Here is a 21,466-nt window from a genome sequence, read left to right as displayed (position 1 = left end):
TAACCCCCAAAGAAATGGTTCATTATGACCTGCACTGGAACTAGAGGCCTCCGAGTACTAGGCCTGTTATCTCAATCAATTAAAAATAAGAAAAGAAAAATCAAACCATCGAAGTGTTTTCAAAAGTCTGACGTTTGGTGAATGGAAGAGCTAGTAGGATATTGTTGGAATAATTTATTGCAAGTCAGAAAAATTATAACTTGTTATGTCCATTATTAATATTTCAAAAGTGAGACTTTATCAATAATTTTTTAGTACTTAATTAGGGGACAATGATCCAGGAAGAGAAATGAGAAAAATAATATGACAGAAGTAGTTCTCTTAAAGCATTAATTTTAGTTAAGAAAACATAAATTATTTTATAGAATCATTCAATAAAAATAAACCTAAACTATAATCCAAAATTTGGTATTTTTGTTCAAATTAAACTATATAAAACTAGAATTTGTTCAATGGAATTTGCTTCATAAAATTATATCTAATACAGAATAATTTAGGTTATATAATAATGATTTCTATAAAACAATCCTAATTATGGCAAGTAAATTATTTATAATACAGCATAATTTAAGTTATATAATAATGATTTCTATAGAACAATATTGTTAGTTAAGTCAAGTAAATTATAACTAATACAGTATTTTTTATGCACATACGCCTTCATATGTTGAAATTTTATCATTGATTTATAACAACAAAATCTGCAATATAAAAATATTAAAAGAATTATATTTTTACATGCGTACAACTTTTCAGAAAATTTTAGTCTGCTTGTATATATGAGATGAATATTTAGAAAATAATTTAAACCCAACTTGATATGTATAGTGTGGTTTAAAGACACCTTATATATTTCCATTATCCTATACAAATGATTTCCTGCAACCAATAAAAAAAAGCGTTGGGCTAAAATGAGCCATGGAGTAAAATGAGTTTGTGCTCCATGGCACTATATTTTTATTTTGAAAATTCAAATGACTGATCCGAACCGCTCAACATGATCTCCATATTAAAATATGCTTGGAGGCAAAATTTTATATTTTTTGGAATTGTTTTACTATTTATTAAGCCACTTTGAAAATCGCTGATCGGATGGTCCATAATTTTTTACTGTTCACAGCAAAACAGAAATTTTCAAAATTGCTTAATAAATAGTAAAACAATTCCAAAAAATGTAAAATTTAGTTTCCAAGCACATTTCAATATGGAGATCATGTTGAGTGGTTCAGATCAGTCGTTTGGATTTTCAAAATGAAAATATGACGTGAAATACAAATGCGTTTTACTCCATGGCTCACTATAGCTCATCTCATATATATATATATAAAACAAAATGAAATATAATTATAATATTAGACTTATTTTTCTCTCAAAATGAAATATATACACTACAAAATGAAGTAATTAAAGCAATGAATTTCCGTACCATCAAAGAGCAAAAATGAAGTAAAGAATAAAACACATGGTACCCACATTATGAATAGCAAAAGTATTTCACTATTTTCTTGTCTTGCCATTATGCTCCACCTCTTTCAAACAATTAATCTTCAAATTTGCAAAAGAGAAAGGAAAATAAAAAAGAAAGGGTACCCCAGAAACGAAAGGAAGTAATGAATGAAATTTAGTTGCCAAACCACATTCTCCAACTATCCGCATTCCGCTAACTTTCTCTTGAGAACTTTGGTTGCCAAAAAAACTATAGCACTGAATTATTCCGAGGAAATTAGACATTACTTTATCATTAGTATAAATTAATTAGTCAATTGATTTTTTCATGCTTATAAAATTTACTATATATCATGAAGAAAAAACAAAAAAAAATTATTAAGAAATGTTTTAAGGCTACAAATAGAATGAAATTGCAAACCATGGAGTACATCAGCATATATAGGCAAACTCAGAGATACCGTAAATGAGTCCATTTTGAATGATATTAGTTGATTAATTAGGGTGCGCCAGGACTCTACAATAATTTGATATTTTTGTATATATAGTAATCCAGTCTATTTTGAAGTTATATATTTTATATATTTCATTCCATTATATTTCTCTATTTTGTTGGCGTTGTTAATGACAAAAAAGACAGCTTATTACCCCTCCATGCCACTCAATCCTAATTTTACAAGCTATTTTCAGAAATCCTACATATACAAGAATTTTGTACTACCAGAATTGTTGAAGTAGGATAATTTTTTAAGCCCCAGAAAATTAAAGAAAACTTTGATCGTAGAAAGTGACAAATGGCTAGTCGCTCAAGCAATGAATTTCCGTATCACCAAAGAGAAAATGTGAAGTAAAGAATAAAAGAAAAGAAATCAAAAGCAAAAGGAAAAGTATTTCATAGTATCCTTGTGTTGCCATTATGCTCCACCTCTTTAAAAATTTAAATCTTCAAATTTACAAAAGAGAAAAGAAAATGAAAAGAAAATGTACCACAAAACGAAAAGAATAAGTAATCTTTTGATCCAAGCAATATAATTGAATTATAGTTACTTATTTACTGGGATAGCATATCTTTGAGATTGACAAGAATTATTCAAATAGAGTAAAGAAAATAAAATAAATGACAAGATTTGGGTCGAATTGAAAATTGAAAATTTATTATCAAACGTTTTTCTTATACCACAGAGATAATGACCTTGTTTTATATATATAAATCGGACAATTATTATTATATATTCGCTATTGGACTAATGTCCTTATATTTGTATATTTTACATTTTCAGAACCGTCGAACACTGCTCCGTTCGTTAATTAAAGAGAACTTTGGGCTGCGTTGGTCGTTATTAAGTTAATGGGCCATAACATAGATGCATGCCTAAGTCAATTAGACACTTCTAAAATGGGCTTACTTCCTAAGCAACCTCTCTCTATTTCTCTGTGTCAACTAAGTTAAAACTTGAAATTTATTAAAAAGTGTTATTAAATGTTCAGAGAGTAAAATTGAATTTCTGAATTTTCCATGACAGCTGGTTTCTATTGCCTCGTTCTAACCATTTTAAATAAATGGTGAAACTAAGGAGTAATCATTTTTCTTCACCAATTTCGTGGGACATGCTATCGCAGGAATTTGTACAAATTAGTTTTAAATAGTACCTTTTTTGCGATGACAAGTGGGGATATTGTTCCAATTTAGACAAATTATCACCAATCGCAAGTGACTGGAATGCTTTTTACGAGTAGTGAGAGGTACTAATTATTATGGTAGAGTATCTTAATTAGGACCCAATAAGCTTAATTTTTTTTGCATAGTTCCTTTTGATTCAAATTATGACTAGTTAACTTGATATTCTGAATAAACTATTTTAAGAATGATATTGTCACATCTGGATTTATTCCAGAAACCAGTGCTTGTGTAAAATTGGAGATGATACTTTTTTCACTGGTGCAGTGAAATATGTAAATAAAATCAATAAAAATTTTGTGCTGCTATAACCATGGTGTGCATTATCGGAAAGTGCCCTGTTTTGTTCAACCTATTAGACTAGAATGGTAAGATTTTGTCAACATTGTTGTACTGGCACAATACAATTGTAATATTAGTACCACTTAATTTTAGTTATACTAATCATTTGTTTTTTTTATCGAAATGCTTAATCTTGTGTAGTCATTGCACCTGTGTGGTTTTTCATTGTCGATGGCCCTAGAATTATTTCTTTCCTTTTTCTAAATATTCAAAACTTCAATTTTATGTGTAGTTTCTGCACAGTTTGTCCCAAGCCAGGATAAAGGAGGAAGATTCGTGATAGGCTTGACGAGCCAGCGGTAAAAAACCAGCCATTCTCTTATGAAATGAAACCCATGCTGTGATTGGGTTTCATTTCTAGCCTGCTCCAACTCGTTTGAGACTAAAGACTTAGTTGTTGTTGTTGTTGTTATTGTTGTTCAATTTTATGTGTCTTTTTCAATTTTCTGAGGCTGCATAAAGGTATACAGCAGAAAGCCTTGTAATGCGAGGAAACAGAAATTAAGCACTATGTACAATGTTACGTTAGGTGCATGGCTCTGTGACACCAGAGTTTGGAAATTTAGTTAAAACTAATTTTTAGATAATAAAAGCATTACAAAACTGTTGTAACATTTTTTTTTTCTTTACATAATTCTATTAGACTTGTTTTCAGAAAGTTGTTGACTATTTGCTGCTTTGCAACTAATTACTGTTTCTCTTTTATACATAGCAAAAAATTTGTGATAGCAAATTAACTAATTACTTTGTCGATGTGTTATATCTAAGAAAATTGCTAATTTCTATGGATGATTTTGGGATATTTTCAATAGCAAACTAATTTACCTTACAAATAATATGTGTTAAAATTATTCTCAAACTAAAATGACCATAAAGATGCACGTAACATAATTAGTGTTTTAATATCTCAGTTTTGAAACTGAAATTTTAATTGTTCTTTTAATGTTTCTAGGAGTGTTCCTTAATCATTTTCTGATAAGGAATCTTGGGTTTTTATGTAAAAAACTTTGTAAATATATATTTCTCTTATTAATATATCTACCAGCTCTTGTTTATTTTTATATATGAGCGCTACACAATTCAACACCACTAAAGACAGAGGTACTAACATCAAGCTCAAATTAAAAAGAAAGTGTGACGAGTCGTGGACAAAGCATTATACAAAATATAGAAGAAAGTGTGCTTTGTAAAATTATATTCCAATGTGAAAGATAAATTCTCATATCCGAAAATCAAAAACAATTTTTAAATAGCATTCTTAATTACCATATTACGTGTTTCTCTGTTTCTTAAGTACTATTATAATTAATTAGATTTCCATTTTAACATTGATAGAACAATATTTTAAATGATCAATGGACTCATTTTTGGGGGAAATGAGATTCCACCACAAGCAGGTAAGGGCTGATTTCTTTTAATATCAAATATTAAATAAAAAATAATGCAAATATTCAAGTATTATTGACAATTTTAAAAATGCCTACACTCCCGAAAATTTCGACGGCCGAGAAAATAATTGGGGCGCCGAAAATAACAAAGAAATTGTTTTGTATATTTATAATTTTTTATTTAATTAGAAAAGTTTATAAGTTTTTTTATTTTTCTATTAAAATATTAGAAAAAATTTATATATTTCTTCGAAAGTAGATGGAATATTATCTAATTTGATTCTGAGTTATTGATTCCGGTTCAAATGTCATTTCTAGATAAATACATAAAAAATTGTGATACTTCTAGTTTTGAAAAAAAGAAAAAAATCTCTGACTTTTGACATAGAAAGAATTAATTGTACTAGAAGGACTAAAATATTTTATTTATTTTCTCATATGAAAAACATTTTTTACTTTTTTAATTAGTTTTTCTTACATCCACCAAAAATCTAACCCGAAAAATATTGATGTTCGTTAATTGTTGCAATCATTCTAATAAATCAAATTATATAATATTTCATCTATTTTGGAAAAAATATCTAAAATATTTCTAATATTAAAATAAAAAAATAAAAAATTCTTAAAAATTTCTAATTAAATAGAAATCATAAATATACAAAAGGGTTGCGGGCAAAAACCTAACTCATGTTATATGGCAGCCGAAAATTTCAACGGTATTCGACTGTAAAAAATTTTGTTGGTTTGGATATTTTTGAAATTCTCATGACTACTTGGACATTTGTATTATTTTTATCTAAATATTGGATATTAAAATAAAATCTGCGGTAAGAGGGTTTCAAGAGGTGAAATTGGAAACATGGTTTGAAAAATCGGCCGATTCTAAGTCAACTCGGAATCAGACGGGACCGGGCCAAGTTTTATCCTAGTTTCAAGCTCATGAGATTTTTTAATCAAAACTCGATTGAATCAGGGTTGACTCGGCCGAGTTATCCGATTTTTGCTCCGATTCAGGCTGAGTCAAGCGAGTCTTGTCCGATTTCAAGTCGATTCTCTCCCTCAACAGCCAATTTTGCCTGTTTCCTTTGCGTCAAATTTAGTTTGTCAGAAAGAAAGTACAATTTGGGAAGAAAGAACGAAAAGAGCTGTGGAGGAAAGAAAATGGATTCCCTTAAATTTAGCAATTTTTTTATATTTCCTTTTCTTCCTTTATTTCTCTTGTATATATTTAGTTCTTTTTTCTTATAGAAAATATTGTATTTACTAATTTTTTCTATTCTTTTAGTGAAAAACATGCTTCTGCCAAAATAATCCAAGTTACCGATCCAATTAACCCGATTCTGACTGATCATTCGATTTTGATTTCACGATCAAGTGACCGAGTCCGATTCCGATTCCGATTTTACGAACTATGATTGGAGATAAATAGATCTATGTATTGATTTGCAAAAAAAAAAGTAAAATAAACCAAAGGTACTTCTGAATAAAACTTCATAGCAAATCATAAAAACAAAAGACATACAAGATACAACACTAAAAGGAATTACAATTGACAAACAAGGAAGAAACAAAAAAAAAAAAAAAAAAACTTCTTCCAAGCATACATTGTAAGAAAAAAGTAACCTACATGGTAACATCACTTTTCTCTTGTTCAATTTAGAAGCTCCGAATAGTACAGAAAGTTGAAGTATCATGACTTCAGGGGACGGATGTAGGACAAAACTGCAAAGAAAGATTGCACCAATGTAAGAACAAGAAGCATGAAAGCAACGACGAGAGAAATTGCTGCCCACAGACTGCTGAAGTAATCAAATCAAATTTGCTCGCTGCCCGTTCCAACTAGATCCAATGTATCTGTTCATTTCCGTGTATAATTCAGCCAAATAGTGATTTGCACTAAAAGTTGTACCTTCAGTGACCTTGTTGATGAAATGAGTGAAGTCTTCTTCACTGCCTAGCCAGTTCTCAATGATTCCGCACTCTTGTAATATTGTCACATCATTTGGTGTGTTGACAAGATTATCTAAAAATGCTACAAACCTTGTAAAGGGTTTATTCTCTTTTCCATATTTGGAATGCTCAAATGCTAAAAGGTTTGCGAAAATAGGCTTAGTGTAATCAATGATGTATAGTCTAGGGATTTTTTAGACACCATATTCAAATGATATGTCGAGCATATGTTTCAAGTTGCATTTTGGTGTGAATTTCAAGCCTGCTTCTTTGAGCTCAGTGGCAGAAGGGATCACCATCTAGGATAAATTCCAGGTAGAATTCGGCAATGGCACTGACGATTTTCCAGATGTCGAATGATGAGATCTTCCTCTGAGCACACTTGAACGAAACCGATGAAGTAAGCCTTTGATAATTCTATTGGCGCTGAACATTCTAGTAAGATCAAATTTGGAAATCAATACAACTGGTTTCTTTGGGTTGGGCACTAAATAGTGGTAATAGAGATGGACCAAATGATGAATTTCAGCTGGTGGCTGATATGCAAATATGGAGTCTCTAGTGACATTTGATAGTTTGCGGGCCACTTCACGAATAAGGGGATTAACAAAATTCTTTCTAATGTCTTGTTTGAAACCAATCTCGTACAATTTCTCAACTATAAAGAAGGGAATTTGATTCTCTAAAAGTAGCAAATCACAAACTATGAAATTATAATTCCAGCCAATCTCCAAAATATAATTCTCATTTCTTTCGTACTTTTTTAAGAAGTGCTCGAGCACGAAGCATCCATCAAGCAGCATCATCTTGACAAATGCATTGCTGTCAACATCATCAAACATCTCACTATAACACCTCCGTGTTCTCGTTTCTAGCAACTTCATCTCTGATATACAGAGATTCAAACTTATGTGGTCTCCACGGGACAAGAAATCCTGCAAGTATCATCTTTTATGTTCCTCCACAGTTCGGAGGTGCTTTTGACCACGATGGAATGGGCCGATGGAGACAACAGAGGGCTCAAAGATATTCTTCTTGCTTTGGGAAATATTATGTGGTGTGCGAAAGATGGTGAAGTTCTCTGTCTCATTTGCATTGCCCCATAATGTGTCGAGTTCACGTTGCAGAGAGGCTTCAAGATCAACAATGTCTATTTGGGCTTCTTCCATTAGTATTTTTTTTTTTCGTGAATGGGAGAGTTTTGGTTCGTCTTCGGCAAAATGACCTTTAACATTTGTATTTATATTGATCATTACTGTGGCCATCACGCTGAGCTGGAAGAACCAAAACAGGTGTTCGTAACATTTAAATCAAGGACTACCTATAACGGTTCCCAAAACAGGTGGTTCATGCCCCAAGAAAATTTACTATTATTTGCAAAATGTTGCCGGTTAAATGGAACTTTTCAACAAATTCAAAAAACAATTCAGTTGTACTTAACACCAGCATTGAAAACGCACATTCCAATGGCCTTATTATAGCAAACAAATTTAATAATTTCTTTGGGGAAGGGCAATGCTTGAACCTATTCGGATTCAAATTCAAAATGACCTTGGGCCCGCCGAACCTAATATTTTTCCGAAGCCCACAAAGAACTCACCTTCAGCCCAAATGAAGAACAAAATAAAGAATTTATGAGACAGCCGAAGGAGACTCTGGGCAGATATTAAATGAAGAAAATTAATAATGAAGATGGCTCTCTGGATGACTCTGGGCCCACCAAAGTACAAGACAATTCCTCTTAGAAGAAGCCCACGTTTGTAACTCAAAGGAAATGGAAAATACCAATGCCCAGGGGAACGGGCCAGGATATTAAAGAAGCCTCTCTCAGCAAGTCAGGCCGAAGTGCTGATCCAAGAATTGGAGATGAAGATTAAAGGGGTTCAGACCGTGTAAAGATTTCAATGAATTTTCATTTTTCTTCTGTATTTTCCAAATTTGATTAAGAATAGAGGTATTTAAAGGATTTGGGGAGTTTTCAAATATTGCCACGCAAGAAGGGGGTAAAATAGGTGGTTTTAGGCATGAGAGCCCTGTAGCCATGTGGCTTTGAATGCCACGTCCTCTCTTTTTTCCAATGTTTGTAGTTTTATTTTTCAACGTTTAAAATTTTTACTTCTTTCATTCTTTAAGTTTTAAGTTTACATATTTATTAAATAGACCCAATAAGTTCTCAACTTTTGTATATAAGTTCAAAATAATTTAAAAAAAGATTATTATTTTCTTTTTGTTTCTAAAGTTTTCATTTTTATAATTTAAACATTGGAATTAATCAATAGTATATATAGATCCGAAGTATATATATTTGAAAACTATATATTATCGGGATGTTACAAATTCCCCTCCTTTAAACGAATTTTGTCCTCAAAATTCCAAATAGCAGATAGTAAAATCGAACCGGACATAATAACTAATAATCAAATTGAATTTATCATATACAGATCAATCAGAGGTGATAATCAACTTAAATCAAAATAACTTGTCATTAAATTTAAATACTGATAAATTCAATGATTATATAATGTCAATCAGATATATAAACCGAATGATAACCACATGATATAACGCATGACAAATTTCATGCAATTGATAATCGATCAATAATAATTTTAGATAGTTAAGAATTTAATTCAGACAAATTAAATACTGATAACAAGTGAAACTTGGACTCAAACACAGTCTGAGGAACGAATGTTTTGATACCAAAATTGTCACGACTCTGCCGCTGGGCCGGGAGTCACGACAAGAGAGGCATCCAGACATTCATCCATTGTCCTGTCAACCTACGTCACAACAAAAATAATAAACAAAAACAATATGAGGTTAGTTACAAAGCTTAGTAACCGGTTATTTAACAACGCGATTCTCTATAATTGGCTTAATTAAACAATCGTTCAAACAGACTGGATTAATCCAAACAATTTCAAATCAAATTATGTCTACATATTTAACTGGCGAGAGCCCCTAGGTCTAGGTTATCAATAAAACAAGTCAAGCAATATCTCATTTTATTTCACACAATCATATCATTTCACAAATTCTCAATACACATTAATCACATCATTTAACAAATCAAATTTGAACCTCAGACCAGCTATCCCGTTAAATATGCATCACAATCAAACACCCAATTCAAAATCTAATTCAACCAAACAAATCAAAAACACAAATAATAGAGAAATCTGGTTACCTGATAGCGAATAATCCAGAATTTCAAATCGAGTTGCAAAAATTGTTAGGCATGACACAAGCTCAATTGGTGGAGTAAAGTGAAAATAGCCTATTAATTTAATCCTTATTTCAATAAAGAAAATAATCAACGTGATTAAGACCTCAAATTTGAAATTAATTGACTAATTTTTGGAGGTAAGAAATTATTCAATAACGAAATTAACAGAATTTTGTTTGATATGATAAATTTGTACAGCAGTATTTAATTTCTTTATCAAGCACCATGTCATGGAAGAAATTGATATATTTATTCCAGTTGATTAATTAATCAATATTCAATTTTTAATTCTGTTAATAAAAAATTAATTTGAGAATGGAAAGGGATGACATTCTATTCCATGAGATTTAGTTTTGAATTCTATAATGGCTGGAGTTGTATGCCAATTTAGGACCAATACTGCGGACTTCTCTCACTTTTATCCATAATGGAGGATGATTACAAACAAACATCATAATTATCCATATATATATATATATATATATATATATATATATATATATGCACAGTTACTAAAAGTGATATCGATCCGTGTATAACTTGTGTAAACCATACACGGATGGTAAATACAAATTGTTTGTGTTATTCTTTATAATTGATCACTAACATTTTTATTATTTTTTTTATCCTGCTTTATTATTATTCCTTATCCTGCATTATTATTATTTCTTTTATTTTCATTAGTTGACTAACATTCATATTTCCTAGGCATTAAACATACAATATTACCCATCCATAATTTAAGAAATATTTACAACATACAACAAAAAATATTCAATATTCAATATTTCAATACACAAAAAAACAACATTCAATATTTCAACACACAGAAAACAACATTCAACGTATAAATACATCCATAATTCAAACAAATATTGAACATTCAAGAAAATTGAATAATAATAAACGAAACTAAAAGGATCAAATGATATATAGTGCAGAGTTACACGGTGCTTTTGAATAAAACTTCGTAGCAAATCATAAAACGAAAAGAAAAAAAAATAGAACACTAAAAGGATCAAATGATAATTGAGAAACAATGAAGGAAAAAAAAAACAACTCCTTCATAACATACATGCTAACACCACTTTTCTCTTGTTCAATTTAGAAGCTCCGAATAGTACTGCTAAATTTAAACCATCATGAGCTCGGGGGAATGAAATAGGCATAAACTGCAAAGAAAGATTGTACCAATGTAAGAACTAGAAGTATGAAAGCAGCGATGAGAGAAATTGTTGCCCACGGACTGCTAAAGTAATTCCGAATCAAGTTTGCTCGCTGCCTGTTCCAGCTTGATCCAATGTATCTGTTCACTTCCCTCTTTAATTCTGCCAAATAGTGACCTTCCAAAAGAATACCACCTTCTGTGACCTGGTTGATGAAATGAGTCAACGCCTCTTCACTGCCTAGGCAGTTCTCAACGATTCCGCAGTCTTGTAATATTGTCACATCATTTGGTGTGTTGACTAGATTATCAAAAAATATTACAACGCTTGTAAAGGGTGAATTCTCTTTGCCATATTTGGATTGTTCAAATGCTAAAAGGTTTGTGAAAAAAGGCTTAGTGGCATCGGTGATTTTTAAGCTAGGGATTTTTAAGACACCATATTCAAATGATATGTCGAGCATATGTTTTGGGTTACTCTTTGGTGTGAATTTCACACCTTTTTGTTTGAGCTCAGTGGCACAAAGGATCACCATCGAGGATATATTCCCAGTAGAATTCGGCAATGGCACTGACGAGTTTTGAGAAATCGAATGAGGAGATCTTCCTCTGAGCACCCTTGAATGAAACCGATGAAGCAACCCATTGATAATTCTATTGGCTCTGAATATTTTGGTTAGACACAATGGTTTGGAACTCAATACAACTGGTATCCCTGGGTTGGGCACTAAATAGTGGTAACAGAGATGGACCAAATGATGAATTTCAGCTGGAGGATCTGGAATTCTAGCTAGACGTTCTTGAAGTTCAGCTGGAGGGTTTGCATTTATGGAGTCTCTGGTGCCTGGAGCTTCAGCTCGAGGGTCTCGAAATGTGGAGTGTGGCAACAAATTATAAACAAGGTATTTAACAAAAAACATTTTACGTTCTTGATTAAAACCAATCAGCTCCATCAACTTCTCAACTATGAAGAAGGGAATTTGGTTCTCTAGAAGTAGGAAATCACCATATTTGAAAAGAGAATTCCAGCCAACCTCAAGAATTGAATCCCATTTTTTTTCAATTCTTTTTAAGAAGTACTCGAGCAAGAAGCATCCGTCAAGTAGCATCATCTCGACAAATTCCTTGCTTTTAAGATCATCAAACTTCTCACAGTAACACCTCCTTGTGCTCTCTTCTAGCGACTTCATCTCTGTTATACAGAGATTCAAACTTATGTGGTCCTTACGGGACAAGAAATCCCGCAAGAACCGCCATTTTTGCTCCTCCAAGGTTCGGAGGTGCTCTTGACCATGGTGGAATGGGCCGATGGAGATGACAGAGGGCTCAAAGAGATTCTTCTTGCTTTGGGAAATGTTATGTGGTGTGCGAAAGATGGTGAAGTTAGTTGCCTCGTTCGTACTGCCCCATAATTTGTCGAGTTCACGTTGCATTGAGGCTTCAACATCTACAATCCATTATTTTTTTTGTGAATGGAAGAATATTGGTTCAATTTCAACAAAACGACCTTTAACATTTGTATTTATATTGATCATTAGTGTGGCCCCATCACGCTAGGCTGGAAGATAGGACCTTCACTAACTCTCTTGTAATTATTGTACATACACAACCTTGAACCTTCATGCATAAGAAAATAAAAATGCTACTTTTCAACAGAGCCCTTGCATTATTGAAAAATCTTTCCTGAAATAAATCAGGTCTAACAGTGAGCCACGAATTGAACATGGAAATCTGAGAAATTTAAAGTCTTTCTAAATTCATAACTATATTTTTTTCTTAACTAGTATTTGAAAAATGTGCTTCTGGAAGACTGGAACTATATATCTTTCACTATATATTTTTGCTGACTTTCTACTATTAATAATTTAATATGCATTTATCATTATTTTATAACCTCCAAAGAAATGGTTCATTATATATGACCTGCACACGAACTAGAGGCCTCCTAGTACGCCTGTTATCTCAATCAAAAAGAAAAATTAAACCTTTGAAGTGAGACATTTGTAATGGATCTTGTAAGAATAATTTATTGCAAATCAGAAAAATTATAATTTGTTATCTCAATAATTAATGTTTCAAAAGTGGAATTTTTTTTAGAAATTTGAGAGCAATCGATCCAGAAGAAAATGAGAAAAAAGAAATATGTCGCAAGTAGTGCTTAAAGCATTTTAGTTAACAAAACATAAATTATTTTATAGAATCATCCAGTAAAATTAACCTGTTCTATAAAACATATTTTATTATATTTGTTTGAATTAAACTTATACAGTATAAGTGTTGAAATTTCTATAAAACAATATGTTTAAATTAAACTAATACAGTATAATTTCTATAAAAAAATCTTAATTAAGTCAAGTATATTACATAATATTTTGTGCACGCCTTCATATATAGGACCAACAAAAAGCTCACAATTTTTTTAAAATAGCCAATATACCCATATAAAATCTTGAAATAGCCAATATACCCATCAAAACAACATAATATCCAATATCCCCATCAAAACTTTATTTTATTTCTTTTATATATCCCCATTTTATCTATTTAACTCTTTATTTAATTATTTTAATATTAAATTGACAAATTTACCCTCTCCTTCATCAAACATTCATTGCCTACTCCCACAGCTAAATTTTTTCATGCCCGTCCCTCTCCCCCAACCTCTCTCGCCCTCTCCTCTTGCTCTCAGCCTCAAGCGTTTTTTTTTCAAAAGAGATCCGTCTCCAGTTTTCTCATGGCTCATTTTATCTCTTATGAGTGAAAGATAATATATATGTTCCCACTAGTACCCCTCATTCAAATCTGAAACCTCTGAATACAAAATATTAAGTATCCCTCATGCAAATATGAAATATCTCATATGTGCTTACTAGTAATGACTAATGAAATGTCACTGCAAAAAAAAAAATTAACGAATAAGACAAAAGACTTAAGAAAAGAGAATAAAAACATATACCTCATTTCTCTCTTATACAAGCAGAGGAGAAAACCAAGAAAATGAAAAGTTGTCAAAATATACAACTTGCACAAGAAAAAAAAATAAACGCACAATGTGTACACGATGGTAAATTGCTTTGCTATTATACAACAAAGGTCTAACAAATGCTCTGTTCGGACTAAAGATCAAAACAAAACAAACATATAAATAAAATAAATAATACCAAACTTAGTTTTTTAACCTTGAATCTTTTAAGTGAAATTTCAAGGCCTTCTACTTTTAGGATATCAACTGTTTCCACCAAGTATGTCTAACTTGACTCACAAGAGGCTCGATTTGTTGTCTGCTCTTCTCAACCCAAGCAGCTAATGACGCAATTAACTTTTATCCCCAGTTTACAATGATTCAATTTTTTAGGTGCAAGGATATATGGCTTTCTTAATTGATAAACAAGAAAAAATATTTTACTTTATAATTTGAAATTTCAAGTTATTATTGATGAGGTCCGTTTGTGTCATAAAAGTATACATAAAAGTATACATTTGGGTAAATTTTGGGATAAGAGACACAAGGAGCTAGGAGAAAATCGGAAATAGGCTTCTTTTGGAAAAAAAAAAAATTTTTCATGGTTGAGGAGAGGGCGGAGAAGAGAGGTAAGGGATGGCTGGCATGAAAAAATTTACCTGTGGGAGAAGGAAGTACTGAATGTTGGAAACAGTAATGAATATTTGAGGAATGAGAGGATAAATTTGTCAATTTAATGTTAAAATAATTAAACAAAAATTTAAATATGTAAAATGGGGATAGAAGAAATAATATGAAGTTTGTATGGGGATATTGGATATTATGTTGTTTTGATGGGGATATTGGCTATTTTAAGATTTTACATGGGGACACTAGAAATTTTCCCATTTTTTAAAATGTTTGAATAATCTAGACATATTAAAATGAAATTAGTAACAGTTTTTGCTTGTGTTTAATAGTTTGTATTTCTTAATTATTAAAGCAATTGCGCATACATATAATATCTAAGAATTCCTACATATCTAACTTTTACTAGCTATTTTTAGAAATCGCACATCATATCTACAATAATTTTTAAAGATAATTATTTATTTTGCAAAATTTATATAATGATCTGGTGTAAAAGTTAAATTATAATAAACTATGCACATGATCTCAAAATTTAGTCAATGTTGGACTCATTATGCTTCTATAGATGAGATGAATGTTTAGAAAATAATTTAAATCCAACTTGATATGTATAGTGAGGTTTAAAGACGCCATAAATATTTTCTCTATCCTATTCAAATGATTTACTACAAAAGCGAGCTTATATGCAAATTAAATTTGATATTAATTGTATTTTTGCATTTCAAAGCTAACTCATCATAAAAAGATATCAATAAAACATAGAAGTATATCTAATATTAGACTTATTTTGCTCTCAATATGAAATATATATACTACGAAATGAAGTGAAGCAATGAATCTGCATATCATCAAAGAGGAAAAGATCAAGTAAAGAATAAAACATATGGTGTCCACATTACGAAAAGCAAAAGTATTTCAACATTTCCTTGTCTTGCTGCTCCACCTCTTTCGAATAATTAAATCTTCAAATTTACAGAAGAGAAAAGAAAATAAAAAAGGAAAATGTACCCAAGAAACGAAAGGAATATTGGTAATAAAAAGAAATTTAGTTGCCAAAGCACATTATCAACTATCCCCATTCTGATATCTCTCTTAAGCACTTTATAAGGGCACGCCAGAAAAACAGTAGCGTTGAATTAGTCCAATGAAATTAGTCATTATTTTATCATTAGTTAGTAGAAATTATTTAGTCAATTGATTTTGTCAAGAAGCTTAAAAAATTAGCAATATATTATAAAAAAAAAGACAAAAAGAAATTATTAACAAATGTTTTAAGGCTACAAATGGAATGAAATTGCAAACCATAGAGTACATGCAGCATATATAGACAAAGTCAGAGACACCGTAATTGAGTCCATCTATCACAATAGCCGTAGCTATTTTGAATGATATTAATTAATTAACAATGGTGCGCCAGGACTGTACAATATATAATTTGATATATTAGTATATATAGTAATCCAGTCTATTTGGAAGTTGTATATTTTATATAGTTGATTCCGTTATGTTTCTCTATTTTGTTGGCGTTGCTAATGATAAAAAGACAGCTTATTAGTTATTACCCCTCCATGCGACTCAATCCTAATTTTACATGCAAGAAATCCTACATATACAAGAATTTTTTACTACAATTATTCTTCAAGTAGAATAATTTTTTAAGCCCCAGCAAATTAAAGAAAACTTTGATTGTAGAAAGTAACAAATGGCTAGTCGCTCAAGCAATGAATTTCTATATCATCAAAGAGGAAATATGAAGTAAAGAATAAAAGAAAAGAAATCAAAAGCGAAAGCAAAAGCAAAAGTATTTCATAGTATGCTCCACCTCTTTTAAAAAAATAAATCTTCAAATTTACAAAAGAGAAAAGAAAATCAAAAGAAAATATACCACAAAACGAAAAGAACAAGTAATCTTTGATCCAAGCAATATAATTTGATATGTTAGTATATATATCGTTTTCTCTATTTTCTTGGGCTAATGGGCATTCTGTATTGTCCTTCTTTGAATATTTTTCATTTTCATAACCGTCCAATGCCGCTCCGTGCGTGAATTAAAGAGAAGTTTGGACTGGGCTGGGTCGTTATTGGGCTAATGGGCCATAACATATATAGATGCCTAAGTCAATAGGACAGCTGTTTAATGTTCAGAGAGTAAAATTGGGCCATAACATAGATGCCTAAGCCATGACTTAATTAGCCTGCGAGGCATTTTGAGGATAGAAGAGCTTCATGAATCAATTGGGAAGCTAGAATACTTGAAAATATTAGACCTCAAGGCTTGTCATAATTTTGACTATATGCCCCAAGGAAGCTGGTTCAAGAAGTTGATGGTTTTAGATATATCAGAGTGCTACCTACCTATTAGATTATATGCCAAAATGGGTAAGTGAGCTCTCTAATTTGGAGGTATTAAAGGGTTTTGTGGTGGGAAGCGTGGGAAACAAAAACCAGTCATGCCAGCTAGGTTATTTTTCAAATTTCAGTAAGCTTTGGAAACTCAGCATTAGAATTGCCACCGGAAATTCAGTTCTCGAAGATTCCAGTGGCTTAAAACCTGTGGACAACCTTTTGGTACTGGCCATCATATGGGGAGGAAATAAGGACAATAATAAGAAACTCATTGACTCTTTACCAAAGAATCTGGAAAAGTTGGATATAAGATGTTATCCAGAAACTGAGGCAACAGAGTTGTTGAACTCTGCAGAGCTAAAAAAGTTGAAGAGATTATATATTAGTGGCGGAAAGCTTACAAAAATTAGAAACGATGCAATGTGGGAAGCGGAGATATTGCGTCTCAAGTTCTTGAAGAATTTGAAAACCAACTGGGTTGAGCTGAGGAGCTCATTTAAGAATTTGAAGTACGTAGAATATGTCAAATGTCCTGAGATTGAGAACTTCCCCGAGGGTAGGAGTCGTTGGATTAAGGAGAAGGATGAGCCTAATCAAAGTGATAGTGCAGAGGAGACATCCAAGGATAGCAATTGAGACATCCAAGGATAGCAATTGTTCGTTCTGGAATAATCCAAGGATAGCAATTGGAAACAATATTTTTTTTAGAAAAAGTTGGAGATCAAGCTACCCAACTATTTAATACTTTTGTAATACAACAAAGGATTTTTCCAATTTGATTTTCTAATCCATGATCTTTTACATAGAGATCATGTTCCTTTGCCTAGTTCATTGAAAACAGGATGTTTGTTTAATTATATATTTCTATTGTATAAACAACATTTTGTAATCCATACCAAAGCACATTTCACACATCAAAACCTTTATTTATACTTCAAGATTTATGATCACAAATCAAATTTTATACAGATTGTTAACAAAATAATCTCCCGATCATTGATGATATTGCTTCAATCATTATGACCAAAAATTATCTACGGAAAATGCATCAAAACCTTGGACCTACATAGCCCATACGTTTCAATCCTTTTCCCCTATATAAATGTATTTTTTCAAGCAGGTGAATGAAAATTTTGATGTCTGCGCCGTGCACCTTCTATCCTTCTATAATCTCTGGTTTATTATACTGAAGATTTTGTTAAAATGTAATTTCTCTAATTTTATTGATTATAGTTTCATAATTTACAATATACAATTTTAATTTTTTGATTTAAATTATATTTTCATATGAGCATATATAAGAGTCAATTTTCTCTATCTACAATGAGTTTGAATTAAAGTTGTTAGAATCGTGGGCTCAGTGTAGTCTGACAATACAACTAACATAAGATCCTTCTAATTTACAAGCTAGTTATGATGTTCCAACTGGTAATTAATGACTACTAAAAATTTAACCTGTATCCATGTGAATGGTTACGTTCTTTTAATTTTTAACCTTTCTGATGAATTCGTTTGTTGAATCTGACCTTGTTAAATTTAAATCCGCTACAGTTTTGCGCATTTAATTTTAATTATTAGGCATATGACAAGCTCAATTAATTTCTTTCACCGCGTAATGGTGGAGCAAAGTGCACATTATAGCCTATTAATTTCAGCCTTATTCCAATAAAGAAAAATAATCATCAACGTGATTAAGACCTCAAACATGAAATTAACTAATTTTTGGACGTTAGAATTGAAATGATTTAATATCGAAATTAACGGACCTTTGTTTGATATCATAAATTTGTACAATAGTATTTTCTTTATCAAGCACCATACCATGGATGAAATACATTTATTCCATTGGATTAATTAATTGATATTCAATTTTTCAGTTTGTTAATAAATATTCAAATTGAGAATGCAAAGGGCTGACATTCAATTCCATGAGATTTTGGTTTGGTACTTATTTTGAATTCTATAATGGCTGTAATTGTATGAACAAGTTGGGAATGGGTCCATGTAGGCCCATGTAGGCCCAATACTTTTGAATTGCAATTGGATGGCGGATACTGTCTGATCTGTTTGTAATGGATCACCCAATTATGGAGGATTATTATAGACAAATATAATTATTACCGCAGTTTTAATCTTTTAATGGACTGGTTCATAATCCATAATCCAATCAGGGCTGGATGGTAGTGTGGTATAAAAAGGTCTAAATCATATTGTAAATTGAAAATTTGAAATTTTGACTAATTAAATTTTGCAATTTTTGTATATATATATATTTTTTTATATTTTTGTAAAATAAAATTACATTACACTAGATATTTCAGACTTTTAATTTTAATTGTCTAGTTTCGCTCAGTGTTATAAATAACGGTATGCGGTCGTCAGACGGATGCGGTGCCGCCAAGCGATTATTCGGTATGCGGCCGATTAATCAGAATTATGTGAACAATTTAACGTTTTTATTCAATTTATGTATATCATAATTTATTTAACTGATTAAACTTATCAAATAAACTTAATTTAACTTAGTTCTATTATTATAACATGCCACTACGATTATTTCTTCTTAACACATAAGCACTTACACGTGTAAGTAACACATTTATTTAATGATATAGGTCTGCATACTTTATTTTGTCCAATTCATTCACTTTATTTAAATTTCAATAAAATCACTTTGCTGCCAAGTTTCTCAAAAAAAGACAATACATGCCTGTAACCGGTGCTGAAAATAAACCTTCGTAGCAAATCATAAAAACAAAACACAGACAAGATACAACACTAAAAGGAATGACAAACAAGGAAAGAAAAAAAATAATGATTAAAAAAACAACTCCTTCCTAGCATACATGGTAACGCCACTTTTCTCTTGTTCAATTTAGAAGCCCAACAAAGTACTGTGAAAGTTAAAGCATCATGAGCTCGGGGGAAATTTCTAGGCATAAACTGCATAGAAAGTTTGTACACAGGTAAGAACTAGAAGTATGAAAGCAGCAACGACAGAAATTGCTTTCCACGGACTGCTAAAGTATTCACGTTTCAATTTTGCTCGCTGCTTTTTCCACCTTGATTGGTCCCAGTTTGATTTAATATATCCGTTCACTTTCATGTATAATCCCGCCAAATAGTGATCTCTCTCAAAAAAATCAACTTCGGTGAACTGGTTGATGAACTGAGTCACCTCCTTTTCACTGTCTAGCCAGTTCTCAACGATTCCGCACTTTTGTAATATTTTCACATCAGATACTGTGTTGATTAGATTATCCAAAAATATTACAAATCTTGTAAAGGGTAAATCCTTATTTGCATGTTTGGATTGTTCAAATGCTACAAGGTTTGCTAAAATAGGCTTATTCTCAGCGGTGATTGCTAGTTTAGGGATTTGTAAGACACCATGATCAAATGATATGTCGAGCATATGTTTTGGGTTGCTCTTTGGTTTTAATTTCAGGCCCTTATTTTTTAGCTCAGTGGCAGAAGGGATCACCATAGAGGATATATCCCCTTTTTCTGAGTTCAATGGCACCCTAGGTTCTGGGTGGGGCACTAAATAGTGGTAACAGAGATGAACCAAATGATGAATTTTATCTGGAGGGTTTGGAATTTCAGCTGGAGGTTCTGGAATTTTGGAGTGTATGGAGTCTTGAATTTCAGCTGGAGGATCTGGAACTTTTTTGAAGGATGGAGGATATGGAATGGAGTTTATATCCTTTGTTAGTCCTAGGGTCAAAAACATATAAGCAAGGTATTTAACAAAACTCATTCTATATTTCTCAAAATTCATTCTATCTTCTTGTTTTAAACCAATCTGATACAACTTCTCAACTATAAAGAAGGGAATTTGGTTCTCTAAAAGTAGCAGATCAGGATATATGACACGAGAATAATTCAATTTTCCTATAAACAATTGTAAGAAGTACTCGAGCACGAAACATCCGTCAAGCAACATCATCTTGACAAATGTATCGCTGTCAAGAGTAGACTTCTCACTATAACACGTCCGTGTTTCCTCTTCTAGCGACTTCATCTCTTTTAGACAGAGATCTAAACTTATGCTGGAACGGGACAAGAAACCCTGCAATAACCGCCATTTTTCCTCCTCGAAGGCTTGGAGTTGGAGGCCCTTTTGACCCTTTTGATCACGGTGGAATGGGCCGATGGTGATGACGGAGGGCTCAAAGAGTTTCTTCTTGCTTTGGGAAATGTGATGTGGTTTGCGAAAGATGGTGAAGTTGTTTGCCTCGTTCGTTTTGCCCCAAAATGGGTCAGATTGCATTGATTTTGCCAGACGAGAGACTTCACCATCTACAATGTCTATCTTGGTTTCTTTCAT

General features: G+C 31.7%; 2 protein-coding genes across 2 annotated transcripts in view; both read right to left on the bottom strand.

Moving 5' to 3' along the window:
• LOC144556575 (UPF0481 protein At3g47200-like) overlaps positions 1–12,645 on the bottom strand; it is a 24,539-nt gene extending 11,894 nt beyond the window's left edge. The window contains exon 1 of the mRNA XM_078304962.1: positions 11,091–12,645. Coding sequence (XP_078161088.1) covers positions 11,174–12,631 — 1,458 coding nt within the window. The 5' untranslated portion in view covers positions 12,632–12,645 and the 3' untranslated portion in view covers positions 11,091–11,173. The remainder of the gene's footprint in view (positions 1–11,090) is intronic.
• On the bottom strand, positions 10,971–21,466 carry LOC144556574 (UPF0481 protein At3g47200-like). The gene is made up of 2 exons (XM_078304961.1): positions 19,871–21,466; positions 10,971–10,999 (listed from the first exon to the last, which is right to left on the bottom strand). The coding sequence occupies exon 1, from the start codon at positions 21,464–21,466 to the stop codon at positions 20,069–20,071; it is 1,398 nt and encodes a 465-aa protein (XP_078161087.1). The 3' UTR covers positions 10,971–10,999; positions 19,871–20,068.

Source organism: Carex rostrata, chromosome 7 (assembly GCF_964058835.1).
Source record: "Carex rostrata chromosome 7, lpCarRost1.2, whole genome shotgun sequence".
NCBI lineage: Eukaryota > Viridiplantae > Streptophyta > Magnoliopsida > Poales > Cyperaceae > Carex > Carex rostrata.
Note: the sequence above shows the minus strand (reverse complement) of the source record. Positions and strands in the feature narration are given on the sequence as shown.

Excerpts from the sequence above, each read along its gene's own strand:
- LOC144556574 (XM_078304961.1), bottom strand. The coding sequence starts at position 21,466 with ATGAAAGAAACCAAGATAGACATTGTAGATGGTGAAGTCTCTCGTCTG.